General features: G+C 40.6%; 3 protein-coding genes across 3 annotated transcripts in view; 1 reads left to right on the plus strand and 2 right to left on the minus strand.

Moving 5' to 3' along the window:
* Nucleotides 1-8,412, minus strand: part of PTGR1 (prostaglandin reductase 1) — a 57,067-nt gene extending 48,655 nt beyond the window's left edge. The window contains exon 1 of the mRNA XM_081237897.1: nt 8,150-8,412. The gene's annotated coding sequence lies outside the window, so the exon portion shown is untranslated. The remainder of the gene's footprint in view (nt 1-8,149) is intronic.
* Nucleotides 7,768-14,684, plus strand: LOC308618861 (guanine nucleotide-binding protein G(I)/G(S)/G(O) subunit gamma-10). The gene is made up of 3 exons (XM_081237163.1): nt 7,768-7,911; nt 12,573-12,704; nt 13,728-14,684. Exons 1-2 carry the CDS (start codon nt 7,831-7,833, stop codon nt 12,696-12,698), a joined length of 207 nt encoding a protein of 68 aa, XP_081093289.1. The 5' UTR covers nt 7,768-7,830; the 3' UTR covers nt 12,699-12,704; nt 13,728-14,684.
* A 5,638-nt stretch (nt 14,685-20,322) lies between these two features.
* The window catches only part of SHOC1 (shortage in chiasmata 1), an 80,317-nt gene continuing 73,721 nt past the window's right edge, over nt 20,323-26,918 (minus strand). The window contains exons 26-28 of the mRNA XM_081236783.1: nt 25,365-25,514; nt 23,746-24,706; nt 20,323-20,447 (exon numbers count right to left, since the gene is read on the minus strand). Of these exons, the coding sequence (XP_081092909.1) occupies nt 20,347-20,447; nt 23,746-24,706; nt 25,365-25,514 (1,212 nt within the window). The 3' untranslated portion in view covers nt 20,323-20,346. The remainder of the gene's footprint in view (nt 20,448-23,745; nt 24,707-25,364; nt 25,515-26,918) is intronic.

Here is a 26,918-nt window from a genome sequence, read left to right on the forward strand (position 1 = left end):
TATACATGTGAAAGTGAAAGTAATTCACACGTAATTTGACTGAATCAAGTATGATACTGCAGCAAAGTATCGAAACACATTCATGGTAGTGAATCAATACTCCTGTTAAAAGACATATCCCAGTCCATCATATTAATAAAACGGTTGCAATGTATCACAAGTTTGTTGGTATGACATTTTAAGTCAAAGATTGACATATTGCTTTTGTATTACATAAAAGACATAGCATAAAAGTGTAGCATAGTAGCTATGCAGAGTCTGTTTCTACTCAAAGTAAACTAGTCCTTTCAAGAGCTCAGCCCAAATATGTGACACATACAAAGATGCAGGAGGGAAGAGTTCCATCCTTGCTAATATAGCAAAAGGCCTGAGGTGGGTTATTTAGCCTGTGAGTGAAGGCCTCAATTCCTCATTCGAAAATTAGGGGAGGAGTTTGACCAGATTATCACTAAGGCCTTTTGCAGCTCTAAAATTCTGAAATTACATTAATATTTATATTTTTGTAAACTTCAGATGAAAGTGTTTTATGCATCCATTCTTTTTTGGGAGGGTGGAGAAATTACAGTGCTAAATTATAGGAAGCTCTGCTTCAAACCCCAAATGCCCAACTCTAAACCATAGGTAAATAATGCCTTTGAAAAGTGCTGTGGTTGCAGTCAGTAACCCCTGTCCCAGTGAAGATGTTACCCACACACGTGCCACACAACAGCATTATCACCTAAGATTAGACGTGGGTACCATATGTTATTGCAGACCAGAAAGAAATGGAGGCTCTTGCCCTTGTGTTAAAATTTCAAATAAATTTATGATTAACTGTATTTCAAAAGAACCTAGTGATAAGGAAAAATAGGAGGACTGAATATGTTAGAATTCATAAAGGTTGGCTGATAAAAGCCATGTATCTTTGGATATTATTTTGCATATATGCTAGATTGCTGTATTTCTTTCTGTCTTTATATAGAAGTCTCATTTCTGGAATTGTTCCTGGCAGCCTGCTCACTTGGTAGAAGTTTGTTTGGTCTTTTGGAATCTCGGTCATTGTATGGGTGAGATGAATGGACTCTCCTTAACGGAAGGACTGTGATTCTTTTCTCCCCTTCCCTCAACAAAATGGCTTTATGCTTCAAAATCCTGGAGGAAAGGAAGGGCAATTAGTTGTGTCACAAGTGTCACTCACATATTTTGGGTATCTTTACTATCTCCATACTCTGCCAGTCCCCCCACCAAAGAACCAAAAGCTTCTCCATTTCAGAAACACTTGGAGAAGAATCCTGGGTAGGGGATCCCAGAACCCCACTATAGTTAGAAAATTTCTCTTGTGCTTCATTTTAGGGCTATCACCATTTCCTCCTTGCTTGGAATTCAGGGGTTTATAGGGCATAGCTGCTTATTGCTTTCTATTATCACTTCCTATAATTGAGGTCTGTGCTAAAATTACCCTTAGGGTTACTTACATTCATGTCAAATATCCTCACAGCAGTTTCTAAAACTGACCCTTCCCTCACTGGTCTTATTTCTTTATGAATTCTCCAAGTTCTACAAATCCTGGCTTGCAGTTTCATAACACATCTATCAAGTAGGGGCCATGCGTAGAATTTTAAACACTACAAGTGGTATACAGAAATTTAAAATGTTACATGAAAAAATAATTCAGTTCATAGAATTAACTATTTTAGTACTACGGAAATTATGTTTAGAAAAACAGTAGTTTTAGTTCCTTTGAGATTTTTTTTGTTTGTTTGGACTGAAATGGCACGAAACTTTTAACACCCACACATTGGAAATATCTCCTTGAGTAGAAGCCAACTGCTAAGCTAACATGCAGCTAGTATTATGGACCAGTGTGCCACCCCCATACTGAAAGTTCTGTGGAAATTAAAGAGAAATAGCTTTTATTAGACATTAGTTTGAACAGGTCTAGCTACTTAAAGACTTTAAATCAGACATGGTCTCTGTTGAGTTATAATTGTGCAATTGAGGCAGATAAATGTTGGTATTGATACAAAATAGTTGTGTACGGATGAATTTCTTTTTCTTTTTTAGCTGCGGCATGCGGACTTCTTGTTGTGACATGTCAACTCTTAGTTGCAGCATGCATGTGGGATCTAGTTCCCCAGCCAGGGATCGAACCCAGACCCCCTGCATTGGGGGCATGGAGTCTTATCCACTGGACCACCAGGGAAGGCCCCGGATGAGTTATAATTAATTTTATTTACAAAGTGTGACACTCTTCACATTTAAATACGGGCTAAGGCCAAATCTAGTCCCTGATAACTAAATAAAATTTGCTAAACAAATTTAACCTTTCTGGTTTCCTCATCTGTGAAATGAGGGGATCTTTTTAGATAATTAGGACTTAAAAATCTATAAGCCTGCAAATTTACATAGGTTTAGGGTCTGAAGGAGATTAGATTGCCTGCAACTGAGAAATGTTATCCGTATTTAAGTAAAAAGCCTATATGATTTGTCATAAACTTTAATCAGTTTCTTAACGGATTCAGAGTACCCTTGACAATTATGTATGGAGTGGATCACACAGTCTTAGAGCAGTGACATATGGGATTTCCTACAGACTCCTCCCCAGTTTCATTAGGGGATGAAGAAACTTCCTCCCATTTGACAGTGTCTCCTTTTATAACCTCAAGAAGAGTGAGCAGGATGCAGGGGAATGGCTCAGGCTTTGCAGCCGGATAGACCAAAGTTTGGTTCCTGGCTCTGCAACGAATAGTTTGACTTTGGGCAGGTTAACCTCTGAACCCCATTTCTCGTCTCTAATAGCTAGTAGGGATACTAACTACTTTACAGGATTATCATGAGAATTAAATAAGATGGGGTAAAATGGCTGGCATATATTAATGCTTCAGAGGGAACAGGAAAGAGTCTCGTTTGTTAAAATCCATGGTAATAGAGTGTTTAGTGATGATTACAAACCCGTTGTTTCTTTATTATTTAAATAGGTATTTGAACCCCTTACTTTGTGCAGAGTACTGTGCTAGAGTGAAAAAGTGAGGCTCCTTAGGACTGGAATTGTGTGTCTTAAAAGCAGCCGCCTGCCCCTTGTTGTACCCTGGGGTACAAGGTGAAGCAGCTGAGATGACAACTCAGGAAAGAAAGAACTTTCAGAGCGAATAGAATAATCCGCTACTCACTAGTTCAAGGCCTACATTTACAGAAGGGACACTTCCAGTGAGATACAGAGGCATGCCTGGAATGGCTGCTCAAAAGAACATCAAGTAGCCCTAAGTCACACTGCCTCTCAAAGTCTCAAGCAGCCTGTAAAAATCTCTCCAGAGAAGCTGAATCCACACACCTGTTGGTGAATCTTTCACTCCTGAGTCATTAAGTTCTAAAAATAATGCAATGGGTAGAAGGAAGTGAAATGATTTTTTTTGGTACATTATACTGTGTCACATTAAATATAGTTGTTAATGTGTTTCCCTGTTTCTTTTTTAGAAAACTGAAGGTGGCAGAAACCCCTTCCCATTTTATCATTATTTTTTTATGGAGAAGAGTGATTTAAAGCTGCTTTTCTGGAAAAATAACCTACTGTTAGTAAAAGGGTGACAAAATACATGTCAGGAGTGAAGAATTATAGATCACAACAGGGAAACAAATGAAATGTTTGTCTTTACAAGGACACTGACATTTCTCAAAAGTACTGAGACTCTTAGAAACAGTGGAAAGTTATAAGTTTTTATCTTAACCAAGAAAAAAATGGGTAACAAATTCTCTAAAATAATACACTGGTGATCTGTGCATTTTAGCTGGGCTGAGGAGGAAAGGATACTCCGTCCCCATGCCTCACCTTTCAGAGCTCTGGAAATAACTGCGTCTGTGGGGACAGACTCTAGTCCTCCAGGTGAGCAGTGACTTCTCTTGAAAGCTAAAATGGAAGTTCTTTTCCTCCCACTTTGTGTGATACTAGGCAAGTCACTTTTCTTAGTGGGCCTTAGTTTCCTCGTCTCTAAAATTGGGGAATGGACTACCTTATCTGAAGGTCTCTTTCCACTCTGAAGTTCCACGATGCAAAAATAATGGATGAGAAGACATTTTGGTGACGTATAAAGCAAAGCACAGATGTTCAGCCCTCCGTTAACAAGTGGCACCTAGCCTGCCTGTCCATGGATCACTGCAGGAGGCTGGATGCTAAAACCTGGCAGTTTCTTTCAAAGCCAGACCACTTCTCTCCAAGAAGAGCACAATCAATCATACAGCAGCAAGCAGGGTGGTGGGTGTGATCGGGCGTGAAGGAGGGAGATGGGGCACACTCCTAGACCTTTCCTGCTACCTCATGGCTGACACACAAGTATCACCTTGGGTGTTCCCTCACCGTGGGCAACCCCAAAGCCCCCTTTTCTAACTAGAGATCATTTCATTTCTTCAGCTACCATTAGGTTGTGCAGATGTCTCCCACATCAACATCTGCCACTAAACATTTTCAGCAGCCTAGAGGCACGAAGCAGTACAGTTGAAGACTTACTTTCTCCTAAGCCAAACTCATCCTTATTCTTCACTCCTACCTTCAAACCTAGTCCTGTTTCCTAATTTCTGTTACAGGCATCAGATCTCACCTATTCTCTGCTTCAGAAGCCTCTGCCCACTTTCCTTTGCATTTCATAACTACAATGAAGTCCTACTGATTGAGTCTCTTGAATTTGTTCTCCATCCCACCTTCACAGTCCTCTCTAGGGCCTTGATCCAGCCACTCCACCAAAAAGACAAAACTACTATTGAAGTCATCTTGCCTCCCCAGCTTCAGTTCATTTTCTATCCTCATCCCAGATTAATAGTCCTAAAATGTCTTACCATGTGGCTACCCTGCTGTTTGCCGCAAACTCCTGTTTCTTATGAGGTTTTCTGTGACTTTTCTGTTACTCACTAGAGCCTTCTTTTATTCATTAACTACTTCATTCCACGTGTGCATGGCCTCCTGTTCTCCCTGCTTTCCCCCTCCCTTTCTGCCATCTGCAGGACACATGTTTCCAAGGTCTAGGTCTCACCATCTAAGATGAGCTCTTCCTGATCCTTCCAGTCTATATCTTTGCTCTGAGTTCTTTGCCTCATCTTTCTGACACACAACTTTTCTATTCTGTCACCAATTTAGTCACGTTTCTAACGTGTACTTTCATGTTTTGACAAGAATATACGTTCTTTGTGGTGAGGGAGCCCACGGGAGAGGGCTTTAAAATGTGCAAATCTGCTCTTGTCATGAGATAAGAAAAACTCTTTAACACCTCCAAGACTGAACACATAGCTCACAAAAGGAATAGAAGAAATGTCCAGCCTCAACAGTTAAGACATCTAAAAGACTTAAGACACCATTTTTCATCTATTAGGTTTTTAGAGATAAAGAACCACAATACAGAACTGTGAGGGTGCAGAGAAACAGGCAGCCTTCTGGTGGGAATAGCAATTGCTACCACCTTCTGGAGGATAAAGAAGGGAAAAGTTTTAAAAACTGTTTTATATTCTTTGATCCACCAATTCCACTTCTAGGAATGCATCATAAGGAAATAAAAACCATACACAAAGCTGTATGTGTAAGGTGGCCACCACAGTGTTAAATAATAGGGCAATAGGTAAATAAATTGTGACCCAGTTGTACAATGGAATATCATGCAGTCATTAAAAATAATAGTGGAGGAGCAGATCTTTTTTTTGACTCCCCCTGGCCCCCTTCTAGTATCAGCATCCTGGTTTTCCTTTAGGGAACTGATCTTCCCCTTTCAGTCCATATGGTTTGGGTGGGTGTCTTAGTTTGGGTTCCCCAGAGAAACAGACTCTGAGATGGAGATTTTCATGCAGAAAGTCTGTTGGGGAGTGTCAAGATCAACACCTGTAGGGCAGTCCAGGAACTGGGGATCAGGCAGAGGGAGGCACTGAACTGTGAGGCAGCTGCCATAAAGGCCTCAGATGACCCCAGGGGGAGCTCTGAGCTTCCATCATCCTTCACTGTTGTGCCAGCTTGAGGCAAGGGGGTTGGGGTGCAGATCTTGTGCATCCCACACATCCGTCCTTGGATGAGAGATGACCCTGGGAGGGGTGGCTCTCGGGCTAAGGGCAGTTTCCAGAAGGACTCAGCTGAGAGGCATCAGCTGCTGCTACTCCCGGCAGGTGGGGCAATGAATGCCTTGGCCCTAAATGGGAAGTTGGGTGGCACACCACAGGGCCCACCAGAGGTGGGGCTGACCCCAGCCCACATCCTGCTCTTGGCCAGGGGCAGCTAATCCGGGCATTCCAACAACATACAAACCCTTGCCTTCAAATAGACTGGTTCATGGGTGGACACATGACTCAATAAGGTCAGTGAGGTCCATTATGGTGATTTTTGCTGCAGCAATTAGAAAGACAGAAAAGAGGTGCTACTGCTCCTGGGGTTCCTAGGCTGGGGCAATAAAAGCATGAAACTTTCCTTCGCAGCACTAGAGGGAGTCTATTTACCATCGGAAAAAACAAGGCCAACACTCAGAAAAAGCAGAGCCAAGAGATGGAGAATGAGAGCCCTACAGCTATTATTTGGGCAATTAAACCCATTACTTTAAAGTCCTTGGGCTTTTCGGTTACACAAGCCAGTGTATTACCTTTTTGCATTACTCAGTTTAAGCAGGTTCTAACAAATACAATGGCGCACAAGAATAATAAGGAAATATTCATAATACATTAAGCGAAAAACAAAATCAACAAAAACCACACATTTGGGTCTTCCCTGGTGGCTCAGTGGTTAAGAATCCGCCTGCCAATGCAGGTGACACGGGTTCGAGCCCTGCTCCGGGAAGATCCCACATGCCGCGGAGCAACTAAGCTTGTGTGCCACAACTACTGAACCTGTGCTCTAGAGTTGGTGAGCCACAACTACTGGGCCCACATGCCACAACTACTGAAGCCCACATGTCTAGAGCCTGTGCTCTGCAACAAAGGCAAGCCAAAGCAATGAGAAGCCCACGCACCGCAATGAAGAGTAGCAATCACTCTCTGCAACTAGAGAAAGCCCTCGTGCAGCAACGAAGGCCCAACACAGCCAAATATAAATAATAAAATAAAATAAATAAATTTTAAAAAACACAAAAACCACACGTTTTACATATAGTAATGATGCCAGTTTTGTGAAACAAACTAATGTTCACTATAAAAAAAATGCAGCACAACAGAAACAATGGTTACAGTTGAACGGCGAGACGGCAGTGAGGGGGGCTGAATTTAATTTTCTTCTGTATGTTCTGCAAAGATGTCAGGGTCTGCCATTCTACCCTGCTTACTTTACTGACCCTGCCGGGTCAACCGCTAGGATTCCCGTCACACAGTCACAGGCTAACGCAGAAACCTGTTTCTGTTGCATGGAAACCCCATCGACTGTCCTCACCTACCCGAGGATAACTCCCTCGCAGGGCTTCGAAGCCTTCACACGTGGCCCCTTATTTCTGCCACTCTCTCCACACCTTGCTCCATCCACACGCAGTCACAGTTCCGAGTCTCCAGGAGAGCGTCTTCGCCTTTTCCATCCCCCACACCCACTCCTGCTCCTCCTAGAAGCTTCGTAGGTGGGCGCCCTGTGTGGGCCCCGCGACGCGGGTCGGGGGCCAGGGGTAGACGCAGGCGCCCTCCCTGCTTAGAACGCAGAGTTAGGTGTCAGTCAGCTCGGGACCCCAAGGTGTCGCTTACCAGTTGCGTCTGCCACTGAGGGGAGCGGCTGCCGGGCGAGGCCGGGAGCGGCCGGCGGGCGGCGGGGCAGGCGCAGCGGCTTCCCCGCCCCGGGGCGGCGCCGGGCCTCGGGGCCTCGCGTCTCCGCCCGCCCACCGGCTCGCTCACTCGCTCGGAGCCCAGGCCGCCGCCATGTCTTCCGGGGCCAGCGTAAGCGCCCTGCAGCGCCTGGTGGAGCAGCTCAAGCTGGAGGCCGGCGTAGAGAGGATCAAGGTGAGGCCCGCGCCGGCGCCTGGCCTCGGGGTGCGGAGACCGCCCAACCGTCAGCGGGCCTGGGAGGAGGAGGCCGCGACCGGGCGGACAGCTGCGGGGCCGGCCCGAGAGCGAGCCGGGTGGCCGGACGCGGTGGGCGGCCCTGAGGACGGCGCCCGACCAGGCTCGCGGCTCGGCCTCGGGCGGTGGGAGTCTGCGCAGGGCCGGGCCCAGACCCTGGCGCTCGCGAGAAACTCACCTGTCCCCGCGAGGGCGGTCCGGGACCGAGAGCCCCGGCGCGGTCACGTTTCAGTGATGGGGACAATGACTTGGGGTGCCCGACGGACGCGAGGACACCAGGAATGCGGGCGACGTGCTGGTGGCCCCCCCCCCCGGACTTGGCTGGTGCGGGAGGATGGGGTCCAGAGCTGCGGAGGAGACTGAATGGATGGGCCTCGGTAATGGGTTGATAGGATGAGGGGGGAGGAGGGCGCTGCTCGGGTTTCTGGCCTGGTGACAGGATGGATGGCGTTGCCATTCGCTACGGTAGGGAGGAGAGATGATGCGTTAAGTTTCGGATACGTGGACTTTGAGGGGATGCCCGGGAGGTGTTTGGCTCCCTGGGCCGAAGCTCAGAGACCGAGGCTGAAAGAACGTATGGGAGTGAAACTTAGGAAGTGACCAGAGCGTGGAACCCAGGGACCCGCCGAAAGAGATGGCCGCGAGAAGGGAAGCTAGGGAAAGTAAGGGTACTGAAGCGAGGAAGGAGAGGTTTTCACAATTCTGGGGCTTAGTCAACGTGTCCAATGTTTAGTCAGTTGATTAAAAAACATCTGATGTGTAATTGTGTTTACCAACTAGTATATAGCATTATTTGTAGAATGTGTGTGTGAATGAATGGACACTGCTGCGATAGTCTGTGGACCTCAATAGTGCCTTTTCTTTGTACCAGGCCCTACTCTAGGTACTGAGAATACGTCATTCTAGTGGGAAAGATAAACAATAAACACACTAACCAGTAAATAAAATAATTTCAGAGAATAATTGATATAATTGATTCTAAAACAAGGTAGAGAGAAAGCTGTGGAATGCAGAAGAGGTTTCAGTGACATATGTAGTAGTAGATGCCGAATCTAGATTGTAATAGGATAGAAAGACTTTTTTGAAAAAAACATCTGGTTTTAAAGAGGAAACTTTTTTTTTTTAAATTTAGGAAATGAAAAGCTGTATTTTGAGGTTGAGAGGAAGGAACACACTGTATTTTTAGGTCGAAGGGGAGAAACAAATGGAGAAGGAGAACTGGAGGTAGAGACAGGTAGTCTGTCTAAGGGGGTCTGGGGTTGGAGGGGCACCTTCTGAGGCAGGAAGACAGGGGGAAGGATATGTGTTAACATAGATGTTTCCAGAGAAGGGCTTAATACCATGTATGATGACAATTTTCTTTGAGGAATAGGAGGCCAAGTTTTCTTTTAAGGCAGAAAAAAGGGAACTTACGGTGTCACAAGCGCTGAGGATGAGGGAGAGAGTGCTGTTGGGAATGGGAGAGGACCCCCTAGCAGGCACAATCATAGACACCTTGTGATTCTGAATACCCAGCTACTGTGAGATTGATTGTCCTACTTTATTTATTTATTTTTTGTCTCCAGCAGTATTTGGCTGCCCAGGAATCTGAGTGCCCAAGGTGAATGGTAGTTGATCCAAGTAGTGGGTTAGCGGGCGAGTTTTGCCAGAAAGACAGAAATGGGAGTGGAGAGCAAGGAATTTGAGGGTCTGGCCGGAAAGAGGCTGAACCCAGGCTGAATGGAGAAGGAACAGAGCCAGCCTCCCTGTGATGGGCCAGACAAAAAAGGAAGAGATGTTCCCCCTGAGGTCAAAGAGCAGGTGTAGTGAGGAGAAAGGAAGCAGCACCCTGGATGGGCAGGAGAGATTGTGATCGGAAGGCAGGATGTTGGAATGTGAAATTACAGATGTGGAGCAGTTACAGGTGTTGGCTGTAACTACTGCTGTTGAGGAGAAGGTTGTTTGAAGAGAGGAGCTCAGGGAAATGAAACTAGGGTTGTTGGAAATGTTTAAGATGATGTGGGGACCTGAAGTGGAAAGAAAAACTGTGAGCCAGATGCCTGCCTACCCTGTGCAGTAGCTGGGGAAGGTATTCTTATCTACATTTAAAAAGTAGTTACAGGTGATGAAACTGAGACACAGAGAAGTCAAGTGAATAGCTCAAAGTCACACAGATAATAAGCTTATTTGCATGGTGTCCTCGTGGGAGTATGGTTTGGGGTGCTTGGCAGGGCTTTTCTCAGGCAGCACCTTAGGGAGTCACAACCTTCCAGGGTCTGTTTTGACTAATTTCAGGGCTCAGTGATGGATGGATGTTCTCAGCACACCCAGAGACGTCTTCTCTTTCACAGACTTACTAACTGGTAAATAAACCAGAATACCAGTTTCTTAGGATACTATGGAGGGCACCCCTTCCCAGTGCTTCAATGCTCAGTATCCTTCCAAGGACCCCTTCTTTGCTTTGGAGAAGTCTCTCAGAAGTTGATGGGTCAGCCTGGGCTCAAACCAAGGAAAGTCATATGATTTGGGTAGGGATTATCCCACCTCCATTGGGAGGATACAACTTCTAAGGGTTTGGGCTTGTATTCTCCCAGGCCAGAGTTTCTTTCCCTTGAAAGTGCTAGAGAAATGCTGACCACTTTACTCTTCTCTCATTTGCTTTGCCTCTCCCTTACCTTAACTTTTTGACCATGTTCTTTAGGCTAGGGTGCAGTTAATCCCATTTCTCTGGGAGTCCTGGGAGACAGTCTCTTTCCACCCATCATGTGTGGAGTTCACTCGTTCCCTCTGAAGCTGAGATAATAAGCATGAGCATAATTGGTTCCAAATTTCTTTTGAATTAATAACATATATATATAATCAGTAATTCCAATTATAATTAACATGAAAATGTCAGAACTTCTGTTGAGGGAAAGGCAAGGTTAAACATTAGTTTGGCAATATTATATTACATGTTTATATGATATAAAGTAAACTGTTATTACATTAATGAAACTAAAATTCCTAAAGTATTCTAGAAACTAGATAGTAACTGACACCTAAGGAATTGATTTTTTTCAGTTATTTGGAAGCTTGGAAAATTAACACAAATTAGTAGTAATACTTGGACAGCAATTGGAACATTTTTGTACAATATGGGTGAGATTTTATACAAAACACTTTTTCAGTACAAGAAAAATGGAAAGCAAGGAAAGCCTCCAAGTACAACTATGCATCAAAGGGAGGCTAAGAAGAAAGGCAGAATAATATTGTGTCAGTGCTGCCTAATACACTTCTTCAAAACTTAGTGGTTTAAAACAACCTTTATAAACTCGCAAGTCTTGGATCAACAGTTTAAGCTGTGCTCAGCTGTATAGTTCTGTTGGTCTTTGCTGGGCTCTCTGTGCATCTGCCATCAAATGGAGGGTTGGCTGATGGCTGGATGATCTAGGATGGCCTCACTCATATGTCTGGAGGTTAGTAGGCAGGTGGCTGGGGTTTGGCTGACTGGTTCTCCTCCACAAGACCTCCAGTAGGCTCGCTTGGGCTCATTTGATGGTGGTCTTAAGTTGCAACTATAGCAAGAGAAGTAGCTGCAAAGGCTTTTGAGGCCTAAGCTTGGAACTTGCCCATTATTTCTGCCATTGTCCTGGTCAAAGTAAGTTTCAAGGCCAGCCCAGATTCAAGGGGTGGATAAAGACTTTACTTCTTGGTGGTAGGAGCTGCAAAATATTGTGACTGTTTCTGCAGTCTGCCACAAATGATTGCTAAGTAGTGTCAACACTATTCTAAGTGCTTTACATTCATCAACTCATTTACTTATTACATCAACTCAGGGAGGTAGGCACTGTTACTAAATACGTTTCACAGATGAGAAAACAGGTACTGAGAAGTTAAGTAACTTGTCCAGAGACTGCACTCTTAACCAATAAGCTGTTCTGCTTCAAAAACATGATGGAGGGCTTCCCTGGTGATGCAGTGTTTGAGAGTCCGCCTGCCGATGCAGGGGACGCGGGTTCGTGTCCCAGTCCAGGAGGATCCCACGTGCCGCGGAGCGGCTGGGCCCATGAGCCATGGCCGCTGAGCCTGCGCGTCCAGAGCCTGTGTTCCGCAACGGGAGAGGCCACAACAGTGAGAGGCCCGCGTACCGCAAAAAAAAAAAAAAAAAAAACAACAACAACAACAACAAAAAACCATGATGGAGGGACCTCGTCACTTGTTTTGAGCAGAACAGATAAGGCTCCATCCAGCCTTGTAAACATTAAAATAGTCTGTTCACATGGCAGACCTGGATATATCAATGCATGCTTTATAAGTGAAAATTTGTAAAGGGCACACTAGGATAAGCTATTTCTTTACAAATTCAGTCTCAAAACTAGGATTCTAAATGGATGAAAGATAGGGCTTTATCTTTCCTTTGTTGAGTAAGCCACTAAACCAAAAATACCCTAAATCAAGGTTATAGAAATAGTAACCTTTCCTCTTTGGAGTGCAATTATTAGAACTTTCAGCAAAAAAGACTCTTGGAGGTTGTACAAAGTATGACCTTTGTCAGGTTGTATGGTCATTTTTCAGAGTCTCAAGTGACTGCTGGATGGATCTGGCTGTGAGCAGCTTGTCAAGCTCTTGTCCCTTTGTTTCAGGTCTCTCAGGCGGCGGCAGAGCTTCAACAGTACTGCATGCAGAATGCCTGCAAGGACGCCCTGCTTGTAGGTGTTCCAGCCGGAAGCAACCCCTTTCGGGAGCCCAGATCCTGTGCTTTACTCTGAAGACTGGTGAGTAATGATACACCAGGCCGTCTTGGGGCCATGGCATTATCATGGGGCTTCCCAAAGGACTTGGGCAACTGAGTTTTAAATATCTACTGTTCTTGGATAAACCCAGCAAAATGCACAACTTTCCCTGAAGGGTGACTCTAACCTTCCTGCTTGTGGAATACATCTAAGTAGAAGAGTCTCAATGCTCTTTGCACTAACTCATGAGATGCTAATATCCTTATGTACTTGAGCTTTTGAACTGAGCTGGCCGATAATAATTTCTTGACCTCAATACCATCTTCTCTGTCCTTACACCATCCTGCAGTTGTGATTTGTTGCTTGGTGCTATCAACTGACTTGTTACTCTTGGGACTAAGGACTCCCCAGAGGAGACTTGGTCCTATCACCAGCTGTGATTTCTTTCCTAGAAGCTTTCAGAATGTATTTCTGTGTTTTAATGGAGGAAGAGATGGAGTAACTGGGGAAAGTGTGAGTAGGGTTAAAAGAACCTTAAAAATGTATTCTTGAAATGAAAACACCTCTTTGGTGGCCTATAATAAATTTCCTGGGTTCTAGTGTGTTGTACGGGGTCTCATGCACATTTTCACTGTTTTTTTTGGAGGTGGGGGAGCAGGGCAGGGCATAAATTATTAGTCTTTTGGGGCCAATATATTTCAAATTACATGTTCTAAGGGGTGTTTATACAGGAAGTAATCATCTTAGGTCTTTTTTCATATACTTGAAAAGGAAATTATTCACATTAACAAGAAGGAAGTAATACTATCAGGTACTCTTGTACCTTTTAATGGAAACTGTCCACATTTATGGTATTAAAATAATAGTCTTATGCTGGCGCAGCATTTTTCTGTTTACAGAGCACTTTCGTGGGTCCTACACATTCAATGGTGTAGTTTGGATTTTCTGGTATTAACATGTTATTTTCTTCTTTGAGAACCCTAAAGTGACCTATGAAACGATGACTAGTTAATTTTACGTATAAATCTTACTTAGTGAAAGCCTACCAAATTCTCTTTCCAATAGGGAGGAAGTCCGCTGAGGAATGCTTTCAAGCACCAAGTGATGAATGACTGCCTCCAAATCTCAAGAACACACTTCTCCAGCCAAATGACTTTTAGATATTTCACAGGACCTTTCCTGTGGCCTGGTCCTTTAGCCAAAATTCTATGGAAATTTATGAGTTTCTACTCAAGGAAACTGGGTGAAGGAGTAGATTTTAAATAATAATGGCCTGGTTCTTTGTTGAAGTGCTTTATACTTAAACAAAAACCTTCCCACCAAATATACCAAAATACATCTCTTTCATTAAGTGAATTTCTAGTGTTTCTATACCTGGAATGTTACATATGTTTTATTTACTAGATGTTTACATTTTGGGAAGGAAAACAGTATTGTTTGTTAAAAAAATTAAATATTTGTAATTTGTTGTTCCCGACTAAGATTTTTATACCATAACAAAATTTGTTCTTTTCTCATGAATTTATAATTTCTAAATGAAGATAAGCAAGTATAAAATTGGGGGAAGAATGGGCTTTATTAATCAAATGATGTCTTGATTTTTCTAAATGAGAAGATTGTTTTATTTTTAACACTAAATATGGGAGCTGTTTCTTAGCAAACTTGTTTGAAAGGATTAATGTTGTGTTGTTTATTAGATTGCCCCATCCTGTATATGAAGCAGATTTGATCTTTGTCTTCTTAAGTTCCTCTATTTTATAATGGTGGTTTTACTTAAAAAAAATACTAAATTATTTCATGTCTTTAAAACAATGTTTAAATGTGATCTACAGAATATTGCAAATGATTAAAAAAAAAGTAATGTGAAAATATTACAACCTAAATGAACTCTCGATGTCACAAGTGTTTTACTTTGATGATGTGCCTTTGATTTAATTTGGGACACTTAAAAGAATACTTTATATGTGTTTGTTATAATCTTTGAAGAGCTTGGAAATAAAATTTCTGCTTAATTTCTGCTAATGACAGCAACATTTTGTGTCAGATTTTGTGTTAAGGCTTCATAGATTTTGTTTGCTTGTGAGATTGAGTGCTGGAAGTGGGAGGTGAAATTTTTGTCTACAAGCCCTCATAGAATTTTGTGAAAAACAGATATATGTATAACATGCAGAAATATCTCAATTACTGGCAACATTTGCTCTTTGAAATAGCTATGTATAAATCCATAAATAAATAAATGAGAATATATTTGAACATAAGTAGTGTTATAGTAGAGAATGTAGAAGTCATAAGATGGAACTTCTTTAACTTCCAGCCACTAAACTTCCAAATCTAAGTGATCTGAATCCCTTCCATTCGATCAAAATTCAGGTGTCCTTTTTCTAACCCTCTTATTCTGTGGATCCGTTTCACCTCTGAAATGTCACACTATCAGTTAGCCTTTTTCTCCTTTATCTTCACCTTCTCTACTGCATCCTTTTATCAGCATTTAAACATGTTCCATTCTCCATCTTAACAACAACAAGCATTAAAAAAACATCTCCATTAAAAAATAAATTTTCGGGACTTCCCTGGTGGTCCAGTGGTTAAGACTCCATGTTCCCAGTGTAGGGGGCCCGGGTTCAATCCCTGGTCAGGGATCCCACATGCTGCAACTAAGAGCCTGCATGCTGTAACTAAAAGATTCCTGCATGCCGCAACTAAAAGATTCCTGCATGCCGCAGCTAAAAGATCCCGCGTGCCGCAACTGAGACCCAGCACAGACAAATAAAACGAAAAACAAAAACAAAAAACAAAATTTCAGCTATAAAAGATGAGTATATCTTAGAAGTCTACTGTTCAGCACAGTGCCTGTAGTTAACACTGCTGTACTGGATACTTTAAAATTTGGTAAGAGGGTAGATTTTATGTTAATTGTTCTTATCACAAAAAATAATAAGGCAGGAGGAAACTTTTGGAGGTGATGGGTAAGTTTATGGCATAGATTGTATTAGTGGTTTCATAGGTGTATACGTATCTCCAAATTCATTAAGTTGTATACGTTAAGTATGTAGAGCTTTTTATGTGTCAAAAAAAATCTCTTGATTTCACTTTCCCTTTGGCAAAAACTTGGTAAGATAGTACAAGAAAACTATAGACATCTCACTTATGAGTATAGATAACGTCTTAAATATAAGCAAGTCAGGTTCTGTAGTTTATCAAGAGAAGATACAACCTTACAAAGCTAATTCAACATAAGCAAATCTATCAATGTCATTCATTACATGAAGGGTTTAAAGAAGAGAATGTTTACATCATTTCATTTTTTCATCTTACTACATTAGCTAAGACTTCCAAAGTAGTGCTGAATAATAGTGGTGATAAAAAGTGTTTTGTTTGTTCCTAATATGCTGAATGCTTCCACATTTCACCATGTAATATGAAATTTGCTGTTGATTTTAGTAAACTGTCTTTATCATCTTTAATTTCCTTCTCTTATTTCACTAATTCACTTAGTTTTTATTCAGAACAGCTATTGGATTTCATCGAATGACTTGCTGGCATAAACATTTAAGAAGGAATAATATCTGTATTTATGGATTATATAATTTTACACTTTGAAAACTCAGTTTAGTAAAAGAAATACTTGAATTTGTAATATTACAATTTGGGAGGCTGGCTGGATACAAAGTATATATAGAAAAATAAAAAGCATTTTCTACACTGACAATAGCTAGTTAAAAATAGAAATGGGCACAACTTTGTAAATCAACTATAATTTTAAAAAATAGAAATGGAAACTATCCCATTTCCACTTTAATGACAAAACTATAAAAAATACTTGAAAATACATTTAACAAAAGTGCAAGAATCATAAAAGATTTTACTGATGTTTATAGAACAGGGTCCAAATAAATTTCAGGATATTAGGACAATTTCATTAAAATGCAGTCTTACTGAAATTTATATAAATTTAGTGGAATTCCTATTTTATTTTTTAAGGGAAACTGGTTAAAATATCTAAAAGTTTATATGGAAAATCAAGTGTCCAAGAATAGCTTTTAGAACTGTGCATGTGGGCTTCCCTGGTGGTGCAGTGGTTAAGAATCCGCCTGTCAATGCAGGGGACACAGGTTCGAGCCCTGGTCCAGGAAGATCCCACATGCCACAGAGCAACTAGGCCCATGCGCCACAACTACTGAGCCTGCGCTCTGGAACCCGTGAGCCACAACTACTGAGCCCATGCACCACAACTACTGAAGCCAGCGGGCCTAGAGCCCGTGCTCTGCAACAAGAGAAGCCACCGCAATGAGAAGCACGTGCACCACAGTGAAGAGTAGCCCCCACTTGCTGCAGCTAGAGAGAGTCCGCATGCAGCAACGAAGACCCAATACAGCCAAAAATAAAAAATAAATAAGTAAATTAAAACAAAACAAAATCGTGCGTGTGTGTGTATGAAACATGGGAGGGTGAAACTTGCCTTACCAGATACTAACTTACTTTGAAGCTGCTGAATCAGAACAATATGACTTAAAAAACCAAAATATTCAAAACAAAAAATTCAAAATAAACAATATTATTGTAGTATAGGACTAGAAAAATAGATGATTGGATGGATCGTAATAGTTCAGAAATAGACCTGACTTTTTTTTTCTATTCAGTGGAAAGTATAGTTAATTTAACAGATAGTGCTGGCATTATTGGCTATGCATTTGGAAGGAAATAAAATTGGGCCTGTATTATACTATGCAAAAAAAATTCCACATAGGTTAAAGAAAGGTGATAAAAAAGCATTAGAAGAAAAGTTAGGAGAATAGTTGTGTAACTTCAGGGTAAAAAAGGGCTTCATAAGCAAGGCAGGAAACCCAGAAATCAAAAAAGAGAAGATGTGTATACTTGATGATCAAATTAAATTTAAATAAATAAGCAATATAAATAAATAAATAATTTAATTAAGTATGGAATTTAAAATTCTTGTATGGTAAAAATGATAAACGAAATAAAAAAGCAAAAGACAGAAAACGTATTTTTTTCAGCTTTCATTTTGGATTGCTACAGTTTGCACCCCCCATCCCCTCCAACCTAGGCTACTCCATTTATTAAAATTGTTGGATACTTTGCTTTAGGGCAGGCTTGTTATTTGGGGAGAATAACCGGGCTCTTACTGTGAGAGGAAAGGCGTGGGACACCCTGGTGTTGATCCCCAGTTGTATGCTGAGTCTCACTGACGAGGGAAGGAGTATCTTATGTCCACCCACAACTGGAAGGGACAGCTGATGTTCTGATGAGTCCTACAGAGTTTGGGCTGGGCCTAGGAACTTGGGGGTAAGGCCACTCAAAAGCCCTCAAAGGTGAGCATCACAACTACCAGTCATAGATCTAAGGGCAAGTAACTCCCCTTAGAACATGGAAAACCTCACGGGGAAACGCTCTCAGAGAATCAAAGTTTCCATGGCAAGAGCCAACCTGGGAGGTTGGGCCTATTCTAAATAATTCCATGTGATATGGTGTTTGGGAGAGGATCTTGGGAGGCTGGACTGACAATTCTGACCCCCTAACAAGGACCTATCCAAACCCTTCAGGCTTCTCCTATGGACCAACCCAATCGGTCATGTGACAATCGCTCCCTGGGAGTGCTCTGCTGAAGCAGAACTCATTTACTTTATCCTCTGTTCCCAGGCTACCAACACAAGACTTGCCCCCAGTAATACCTCTGATGGGCAACAGCACTAGAGGCTGCTCCAGACCCAGGCAGAATGAATGTGTCCTTAAACACCGAGCATCATTGAGAAATACAGGCAGGAGGACTCAGAGGCTTTCACTCTATTTGGTGAGGAAGCAGGGGAGTGGGTGTTGATAGCTTGGCCTAAGCTTGCCCCAGTCTAGGGCCTGTAAAGAAACTCCTCTCCTCTGCAAGCTGATTAAAGATGGGATCAAGGGACTTCCCTGGTGGCGCAGTGGTTAAGAATCTGCCTGCCAATGCAGGGGACACGGGTTCCACCCCTGGTCCAGGAAGATCCCACATGCTGCGGAGCAACTAAGCCTGTGTGCCACAACTACTGAGCCTGAGTGCCACAACTACTGAAGCTTGCATGCCTAGAGCCCATGCTCCACAACAAAAGAAGACACTGCAATGAGAAGCCTGCGCACCTCAACAAAGAATAGCCCCTGCTCGCCGCAACTAGAGAAAGCCCACGTGCAGCAATGAAGATCCCATGCAGCCAAAAATAAAATAAATAAATAAGTAAATAAATTTAAAAAGTTAAAAAAAAAAAGATGGGATCAAGGAGATCTGCAAACTGGTAAGACAGCCTTACCTTAGTTTAGGAGAAATCCTGCCAAAACTTTAAGAAAGCACAACAGAAATTCCAATAAAATTTCCAGAAATAGTTTCTTTTTGAAGTCTCCACCCTCCACACACCCAAGCAAAACCAAACATCCTATAAATAAAAGTGTAATAAAAGAGTAAGAGAGTTGGTTTAAAGTCAAGTTAAGCCAGTTTCAAAAAGGAGGATGTGATTAACAGTATCAAACACTGAAGAGAAATCAAGTGAGGTGATGTCTGAATGCCCTTTGGGTCTAAAAAGGTAGAGGTCAATTTTGGTAGTAACAGGGTGATAATTTCAGAAGCCAGGAAAGAGAGAGAGAGAATGCTTGTGGTCTTCAAACATTTTTGCAAAAAACACATACCTCCATTTTAGAGTTGACAGGTAAAAGTTTCATCAGAACTTTGAATAGTTGCAAAGAATAAAATTTTACTAGAAATATTGACATTTTAAAATAAAATAATTACATCTTTCTTTTAAATGTATTCAATGGAATACAAATACTATAGTAATTAGAAACCTACAATCATCCATGTAAAAATATACCAACTATCCTCCCCAAATGTACCAACAATACAGGAAAGCGTTCTTTCTCCCATATGCTGACACTGGAATTCTCAAAAATTTTGCTGATCTGATACGTGAAAAAGCAGTAATTTATTGTTTTAATTTGCATTTGCCTAATAAATAATGAAGATGCATATTGTTTCAAATGTTCATTGGCTATTCTTGTTTCTTCTGTGAAATATCTATTCATATATTTTCCCATTTTTCTATTAGGTTGTCTTTTTTCCTATCAATTTGTAGGAATTCTTTGTATATTAGGAATGTGTGCCCTTTTTCTGTCATGTGGGTCGCAAATATTTTCTTATGGTTTGTTTGAAAATTTTGTTTATGAAGACAGCATTTAAATTGGAAGTTCTCTAACTTCAATTTTGCCCTAGGTTTTAACTTTCTTGGTAGTGGAGGGTTGACTGTGGTGATCTTCACTTCTGGACTCAGAGGGTCAGACTGAGATGGAGGCTCATTTCAAAGGCTTTTGCTGGAGGAAAGGTGGAGGCAGCAGGCCCTTCAGGAGACAACAAACAACCCTTTGATATACATCTGGCAAGGTTTTCTATTTCTCTTAAAAAAAAAAAAGGCTTTTCATGTTTAAGTGAATCTGGGAGCTATTTGGATTATAACAATATTATGTTAATTAGAATACTTTACTTACAAAGATATAAGGCAAGATATATATTATGAAAATTTAATGTAGAAACACCGAGAACATCAAAGAACAATTGCATTTTTGTTGATATATGAGCAAACCTAAATCATTTTATTACTGGTTTATCATAAAAAAGAATGAAATGTGGCATGCAGCACTATCCTTTCTTTCAAAAAAACCTCAGACGAGTTTGTCCATCACGTCTACCAGGGACTTTTTCATACACTAGACGTTGTTTTTTGAATGGTGGTAGCTGTGAGCACGTGAAATCTGTTGAAAGGAGGAAAAGGAAAACCATTTTATTTCTGATAATAATACGTGTAGGTATTTTTTTCCAGCTGTTCAAGTGGATCCTGTCTCTTCATCATGTATTTACAAAGTGTTAAAATTTCCAAACTGAGATAAAATAATTATTAAAAATTACATTTTTTTAGCATATATGTGCTTGTTCTTTTTTTTTTTTTTTTTTGCGGTATGCCGGCCTCTCACTGTTGGGGCCTCTCCCGTTGTGGAGCACAGGCTCCGGACGCGCAGGCCCAGCGGCCATGACTCACGGGCCCAGCCACCCCGCGGCATGCGGGATCCTCCCGGACCGGGGCACGAAGCCGCGTCCCCTGCATCGGCAGGCGGACGTTCAACCACTGCGCCATCAGGGAAGCCCTATGTGCTTGTTCTTAAAGGCCCAATACTGATTAGTGTTAGATACATGTATTTGTATTTGTATGCTCATGCCTTGTACAAACAATTAAATCTCCCTGGATTTAAGACTCTTGTTTTTAAGTTTTCCTTCATTAAGCCTGTTTCTTAACGCATATCTGTAATGTTGTGAAATTTATCCTGAGCTCTGATATATGATAGGTAGTGATCATGTATAGACTCATCTTTTATGATTGTATTATATATGACACATTACCTGAACTATTCTAGATTTGGATACTTATAGAGAGTGATTCATTAAATCAATAAAAAGGGAGGCTGAAATATTTTAAACAGTAGTAATTATTCCTGGCCATATAATCTCAATGGCAAGAGTTGGGTGCCATTATAAGCAAATTCAAAAGGCAATGCAGGGCCTCCCTGGTGGCGCAGTGGTTGAGAGTCCACCTGCCGATGCAGGGGACGTGGGTTCGTGCCCCGGTCCGCGAAGATCCCACATGTCGCGGAGCGGCTAGGCCCGTGACCCATGGCTGCTGAGCCTGCGCGTCCGGAGCCTGTGCTTCGCAAAGGGAGAGGCCATAACAGTGAGAGGCCCGCGTACCGCAAAAAAAAAAAAAAAAAAGGAAATGAAATCAATAATTTTATCATAGAGACCACAAATATACATTCAGAACAAACGGAAAATTATCTTGAGGTTATACCAATGGCTCTGGACAAATTTTCCAGGGTTGCATCAATATGAATTCAAAAAGTGTTACATCTTAAACAGCATATTTGGAGGTAATGATGTGCTATGGAAAACCACAGTAAAAAAGTCAAAAGTTGCCGTAGTGATAATGAAGATACTAGCATCAAAGATTCTTGTTAGGGCTTCCCTGGTGGCGCAGTGGTTGAGAGTCCACCTGCCGATGCAGGGAACATGGGTTCGTGCCCCGGTCCGGAAAGATCCCACATGCCGCGGAGCAGCTAGGCCCATGAGCCATGGCTGCTGAGCCTGCACGTCCGGAGCCTGTGCTCCTCGACAGGAGAGGCCACAATAGTGAGAGGCCTGTGTACCGCAAAAAAAAAAAAAAATTTATTCTTGTTCTGTTTAAGTTATTTTATAAAAATAATTGCAAAGTGGAAAAAAGCAATATTTTTAAATCAACATTATTTATATATGATTTTAAAATATATTTATAACTAAATTAATGAATTAAAATATAGGTAGACATTGACTATTCCATCTATATCCCTAAAACCTTAAATACTAAAATTTATTAAAAAATAATTTCTGAGATCTTCTCATTGAAAAAATGGGTTATCTCATACATATGGATGCCCTATGTTAAAAAAATATATAGTAATTCACATGCTTAATTTGTTCCAGGGTGGAAAAAAGATGAAATTTTCATCCAGTTCATTTATGAAGCCAGAATCACCTTCATGTCAGACTGTTACGGAGTACAAATAGAGCACAATAAATTAATTTCATTATGAATGTAGATATGAAAATCAAATAAATATTAGCAACCATATTTAATAGCATATTGTAAAAAATCATTCCTTAAAAGCCAATTAGGGGGATATGGGGATATATGTATACATACAGCTGATTCACTTTGTTGTACAGCAGAAACTGTAACATAACATTATAAAGCAATTATACTCCAATAAAGATATTAAAAAAAAGCCAATTAGGTTTATCACAGAAATGACAAAAATGATTATTAGTAAACCTGTAAACATTTACATTAATGTCAACAGAGAGAACATGTTTGATTTTCCCCAATAGGGACCAAAAAGAGTTTGAATAAAATTCAGCATCTACTCCTCACAAAAGTTTTACAAAACTAGGGATAGAATATTTTCCCTTAAAATCAGGAACAAAACAAATTATGACTATTAAGTGGGACCAAATCCAAGTTTTGTGAGTCTGGGACTTATATAGTTTGAGTGTTCCTCTTTTTTTTTTTTTTTTTGCGGTACGCGGGCCTCTCACTGTTGTGGCCTCTCCCGTTGTGGAGCACAGGCTCCGGACGCGCAGGCTCAGCGGCCATGGCTCACGGGCCCAGCCACTCCGCGGCATGTGGGATGGCATGTGGGATCTTCCCGGACCGGGCACGAACCCGTGTCCCCTGCATCGGCAGGCGGACTCTCAACCATTGCGCCACCAGGGAAGCCCCGAGTGTTTCTCTTTTAATAAAACAAAGAATATAAGATTTTCTGGTCCCCTTTTGGCCTCACAAAATGGCCTGGGCAAAAGAGGAGTTTTGAAGCTTCCAGCTTCTCCTTTCTTTTTGTTTTTTCCCCATCATAGTAAGGCCACCTTTGTATGAGCATCAGAACTTAATATTTTGTTATAAATGCTTAGGCCAAGGCAATAAGAAATAACACAGAAATAAAAGGTATAATTACCAGAAGTGAGAAAATAAAATTGTTCTTTTAAAAAATTGATATGACTAAATGTTCAGAAACATCAACTGTAAAATAGAGAGCCAACAGTAGTATCTATTTAATAGGATTGTCAAAATTAAAAAATCCACATAAAGAAAATATAATAAGTTCTTAATAAATGTTAGCTCATTAAATATCCCTGCTTGACAGAGAGGCTACTTTTCTAATTCACTAATTTCTTTATTTAATCTTTGTTAATCTTAGTCTTCTGCTTGACTTAGATTTGTTCCATGTTTTTACTTGTAACTTCTTAAGTTAAATGCTTAGTTCATCTAAAGTTATGAGAATTTGACCTATTTTCTTTGCCTTTATTTTCTTAAAAGTCTATAATTAGAATTTTGACTTTCTTTGATGCCAAAGTTATTGAAGATTCTTAAGTGTAGTAATTAAAACAAAAAATTTTTTTAACTTGGAGATGAGTCTATCTTTTAAAATTACATTAGAGAGTAGTTTTATCAACTATAGACAGTATTACCTGTTAATGATTTCTTGTCTCCTGGGTTAGATGAAGATACAGAGTGCCTTTTCTGTCCTATACATTTTCCAGCTCTTTGGTAGAAATAAAGACTGTTGAATTCGTTTTGACTTACATTAGAATCAGAAGCACAAAATAAATCCAAACTGGGGACGGATGGTGATTCTTTCCAGAAAGTCTTTTTAGTCTCAGCATTTGAACTTTCACATATGAAGCCTTCTAACTCATCCGACAGACATTTTTGCTGATTAGTGAATAAATTACCTTTCTGAGAGTACCATCTGTCACATGTATTCTGCTCTGCACCATATTGTAAGTTGAATGAGTGATTCTGTTGTTGCCATACATTTCTCTTAAAGTTCCAATGAAGAGATTGAGAACCCTCTAGTGAAAAGACAGGGGCAGACAATTCTTTATTTGTAGGTCCTTTTGCTTCATGTGTTCCCTTTTTCTGATAATTTATAAAGTTAGGGGTAACTCTCTTCTGAGTGTCAATTGGTGATATCATGGTTTCACAATTCATTGCTGTTAGACCCAAAGAAAAGACATCTGACTCTGAATCATTCTGGTTCAGAAAGGAACTACCAGACACATTCCTTGCTTCTATATTAGTCAGGAAAGAATTATTCTGCACTATGTTAGGGTTACAACTGGACTCTTTCCAGTAGCTGGTCTGATTGTAAGAAGTCACAGGTGGTAAAATGCATGGCATTTCTTCTAGTTTCATAAGGGAAGAGTTATAATTTGAAGCGGTGTTTGTGTCTTCATGCACTGTCTCTCCTAAGTCTGAATATTGGTAATATTCATTATGTTCTTGAATGACAGAATCTGAAGAGCCAGAAGCTGAAGTCTGAGAAGTAAAGGCACTAGTTTGATTCCTATTTTCCTGAGGTGATGAAATTTGAGGTGATTTTGTTACAGAAGGACTAATCTTGAATAAGGAAGTGATGTCACAAAAATGCTAAAAAAATTAAAAAATTAATTAATATAATAAAAATACAACATAAACATCAGTCAAGTAAATATAAGTGATGACACTTATCTAAATGGAAATAAGGAAAAATATAAATAAGTAGTCCATCCAAAGGTATTATATTGATCCATGTAGTGAGAACATAACTTAATTAGGCTCCATTAAAAGAAAAACTTACTGTAATTTGCATCTATTTTCTAATCATTTAAAATAAAAGTTTTAGCTACACAATTTACATGAATACCATTTCCTTCATAAAAATTAAAGAAACTTACTGATAAGGCTAAAGTTCTCTTTAGCTACTACTATAAAGAAGGGCTTCAGGATTATTTGGAAGAGAGAATGTAAACACATATGAATAGAGTGTGTAATTGAATATCTGTGGGCAGTATAACACTTCAAAATGATTTGAAGTGTGATAAATGATCTGTACAGATTTATCTATATAAGATAGCTTTAAAATATATAATGTGATTGACGACCAGTGAGAATTCTGTATGAAATTTAGTTTAAGTAAATCATTTCTTTGCTCTGTGAAGTCCAAAACAAACTTGGATAACTTCATTTTGAAAACCCTTATGGTAAAAATAGATACTCAAATGCAAAGGAAATAAACTCAGAAGAATATGGATCTCAAATAGCTAACCTTTAACACTTTTTCTGGAACTTCAGGTAGGAGTTCCCGAAGTTGACAAAGAGTTGCTAATAGTATCCAGTTCAGTGAAGGTCCTTTATTTAACATGAGCTGAGCCACCAATGGATTAACACTTGGAAAATCAAGTAAGTACATTTCTTCCTAGAAAAAAGTGTAAGGAATAATCAGCCAGTGGTTTTTTTCTTACTCTACTCACTCCAGCAGATTAAAATTTTTGTTGTTGCACCTACCACTCAATTTGAGATGCTTGGGGGGAAAAAGTATGGCTAGGAGGAAGGAAACTTGTTTGTCAGTTAAGATTCATACACCCAGAATTGGGAAGGATCTTAAAGTTCATTCAGTCTAATCACTCATCCAAAGAGACTCATTACAGTCCATTTCCTTCAAATGGCGATCGTTTTATCTAATGACAGCTCTTCTACCTTTCAGGGCAGGGTTCCCCAGCCCCCCGCCCGCACAGCAGGAGGTGGCAGAGGGCCAGCGAGCGAAGCTTCATCTGCCGCTCCCCATCGCTCGCATTACTGCCTGAACCATCCCGCCCCACCCAAGTCCGTGGAAAAACTGTCTTCCACGAAACCGGCCCCTGGTGCCAAAAAGGTTGGGGACCGCTGTTTTAGGGGACTTAGTTATATAGCTCAAGATTTCTTTAGCTCTCCCTTTGTAGACCATATACTATCATGGTTTGGTTAAATGAACTATGTTTATGATATCTAACAGATGTTATAATTTCAGGAAAGGCTTATTGTGAAAAGTACAGGAAGAATTACTATCAACCAGAACTGACCCTAACAGTCTAAAAATATACATTTTCAGAGAGATCTCATAAATGTCTAGAAATGTAGCAGCCACCTTTATTACCAAATTTCTTTTTTTTTTTTTTCTGGGTTACACTGGCTTTTTGCACCCTCTTTTAGTTTATCAAACGACAGACATGTGAGTAGATTGGACGTGCCTTTGTAGGAAGGAAATTGCACATACATACATATATGTCATAATTAATTATACCCATACTTGTTGATAGTGCTATGTTCTGTTAGGCATGTAAAAGTTCTATGATTTAATATATATGACTATTTTATTTATTTGTTTTAAAATTTTATTTTTTCCGTAGGTAAAATTCAAAAGGCACTAAAAGGTATACAGTGAAAAGTCTCATTCCTACTCCATTACCTCAGTTCTCTCTAGAGATAATCAATGTTATAATTTCTTGGTATCTTTCCAGAGATATTTTATTCATTTACAAACAAATACATATAAATATTAATTTCCCCTTGTTTTACACAATGGTAGTGTACTGCATGCTCTGCACTGCAACTTTCATATTTCACTTAATATATTTTGAAGGTCATTCCAAGTTAGTACATAATGATCTTCATCATTCTTTTCTCATGGCTTCAGGATTTGAATACATTAAAAATAAAGGTAATGGGCTTCCCTGGTGGCGCAGTGGTTCAGAGTCCGCCTGCCGATGCAGGGGACACGGGTTCATGCCCCGGTCCGGGAAGATCCCACATGCCGCGGAGCGGCTGGGCCCGTGAGCCATGG

This window comes from Mesoplodon bidens (assembly GCF_964165515.1).
Source record: "Mesoplodon bidens genome assembly, chromosome: 6".
Taxonomy (NCBI): Eukaryota; Metazoa; Chordata; class Mammalia; order Artiodactyla; family Ziphiidae; genus Mesoplodon; species Mesoplodon bidens.

Bases quoted from the DNA above. Each gene is read 5' to 3' on its own strand.
- LOC308618861 (XM_081237163.1), top strand. From the start codon at position 7,831: ATGTCTTCCGGGGCCAGCGTAAGCGCCCTGCAGCGCCTGGTGGAGCAG. The intron at 7,912-12,572 runs GTGAGGCCCGCG...CCTTTGTTTCAG, and splicing joins CCGGCGTAGAGAGGATCAAG to GTCTCTCAGGCGGCGGCAGA.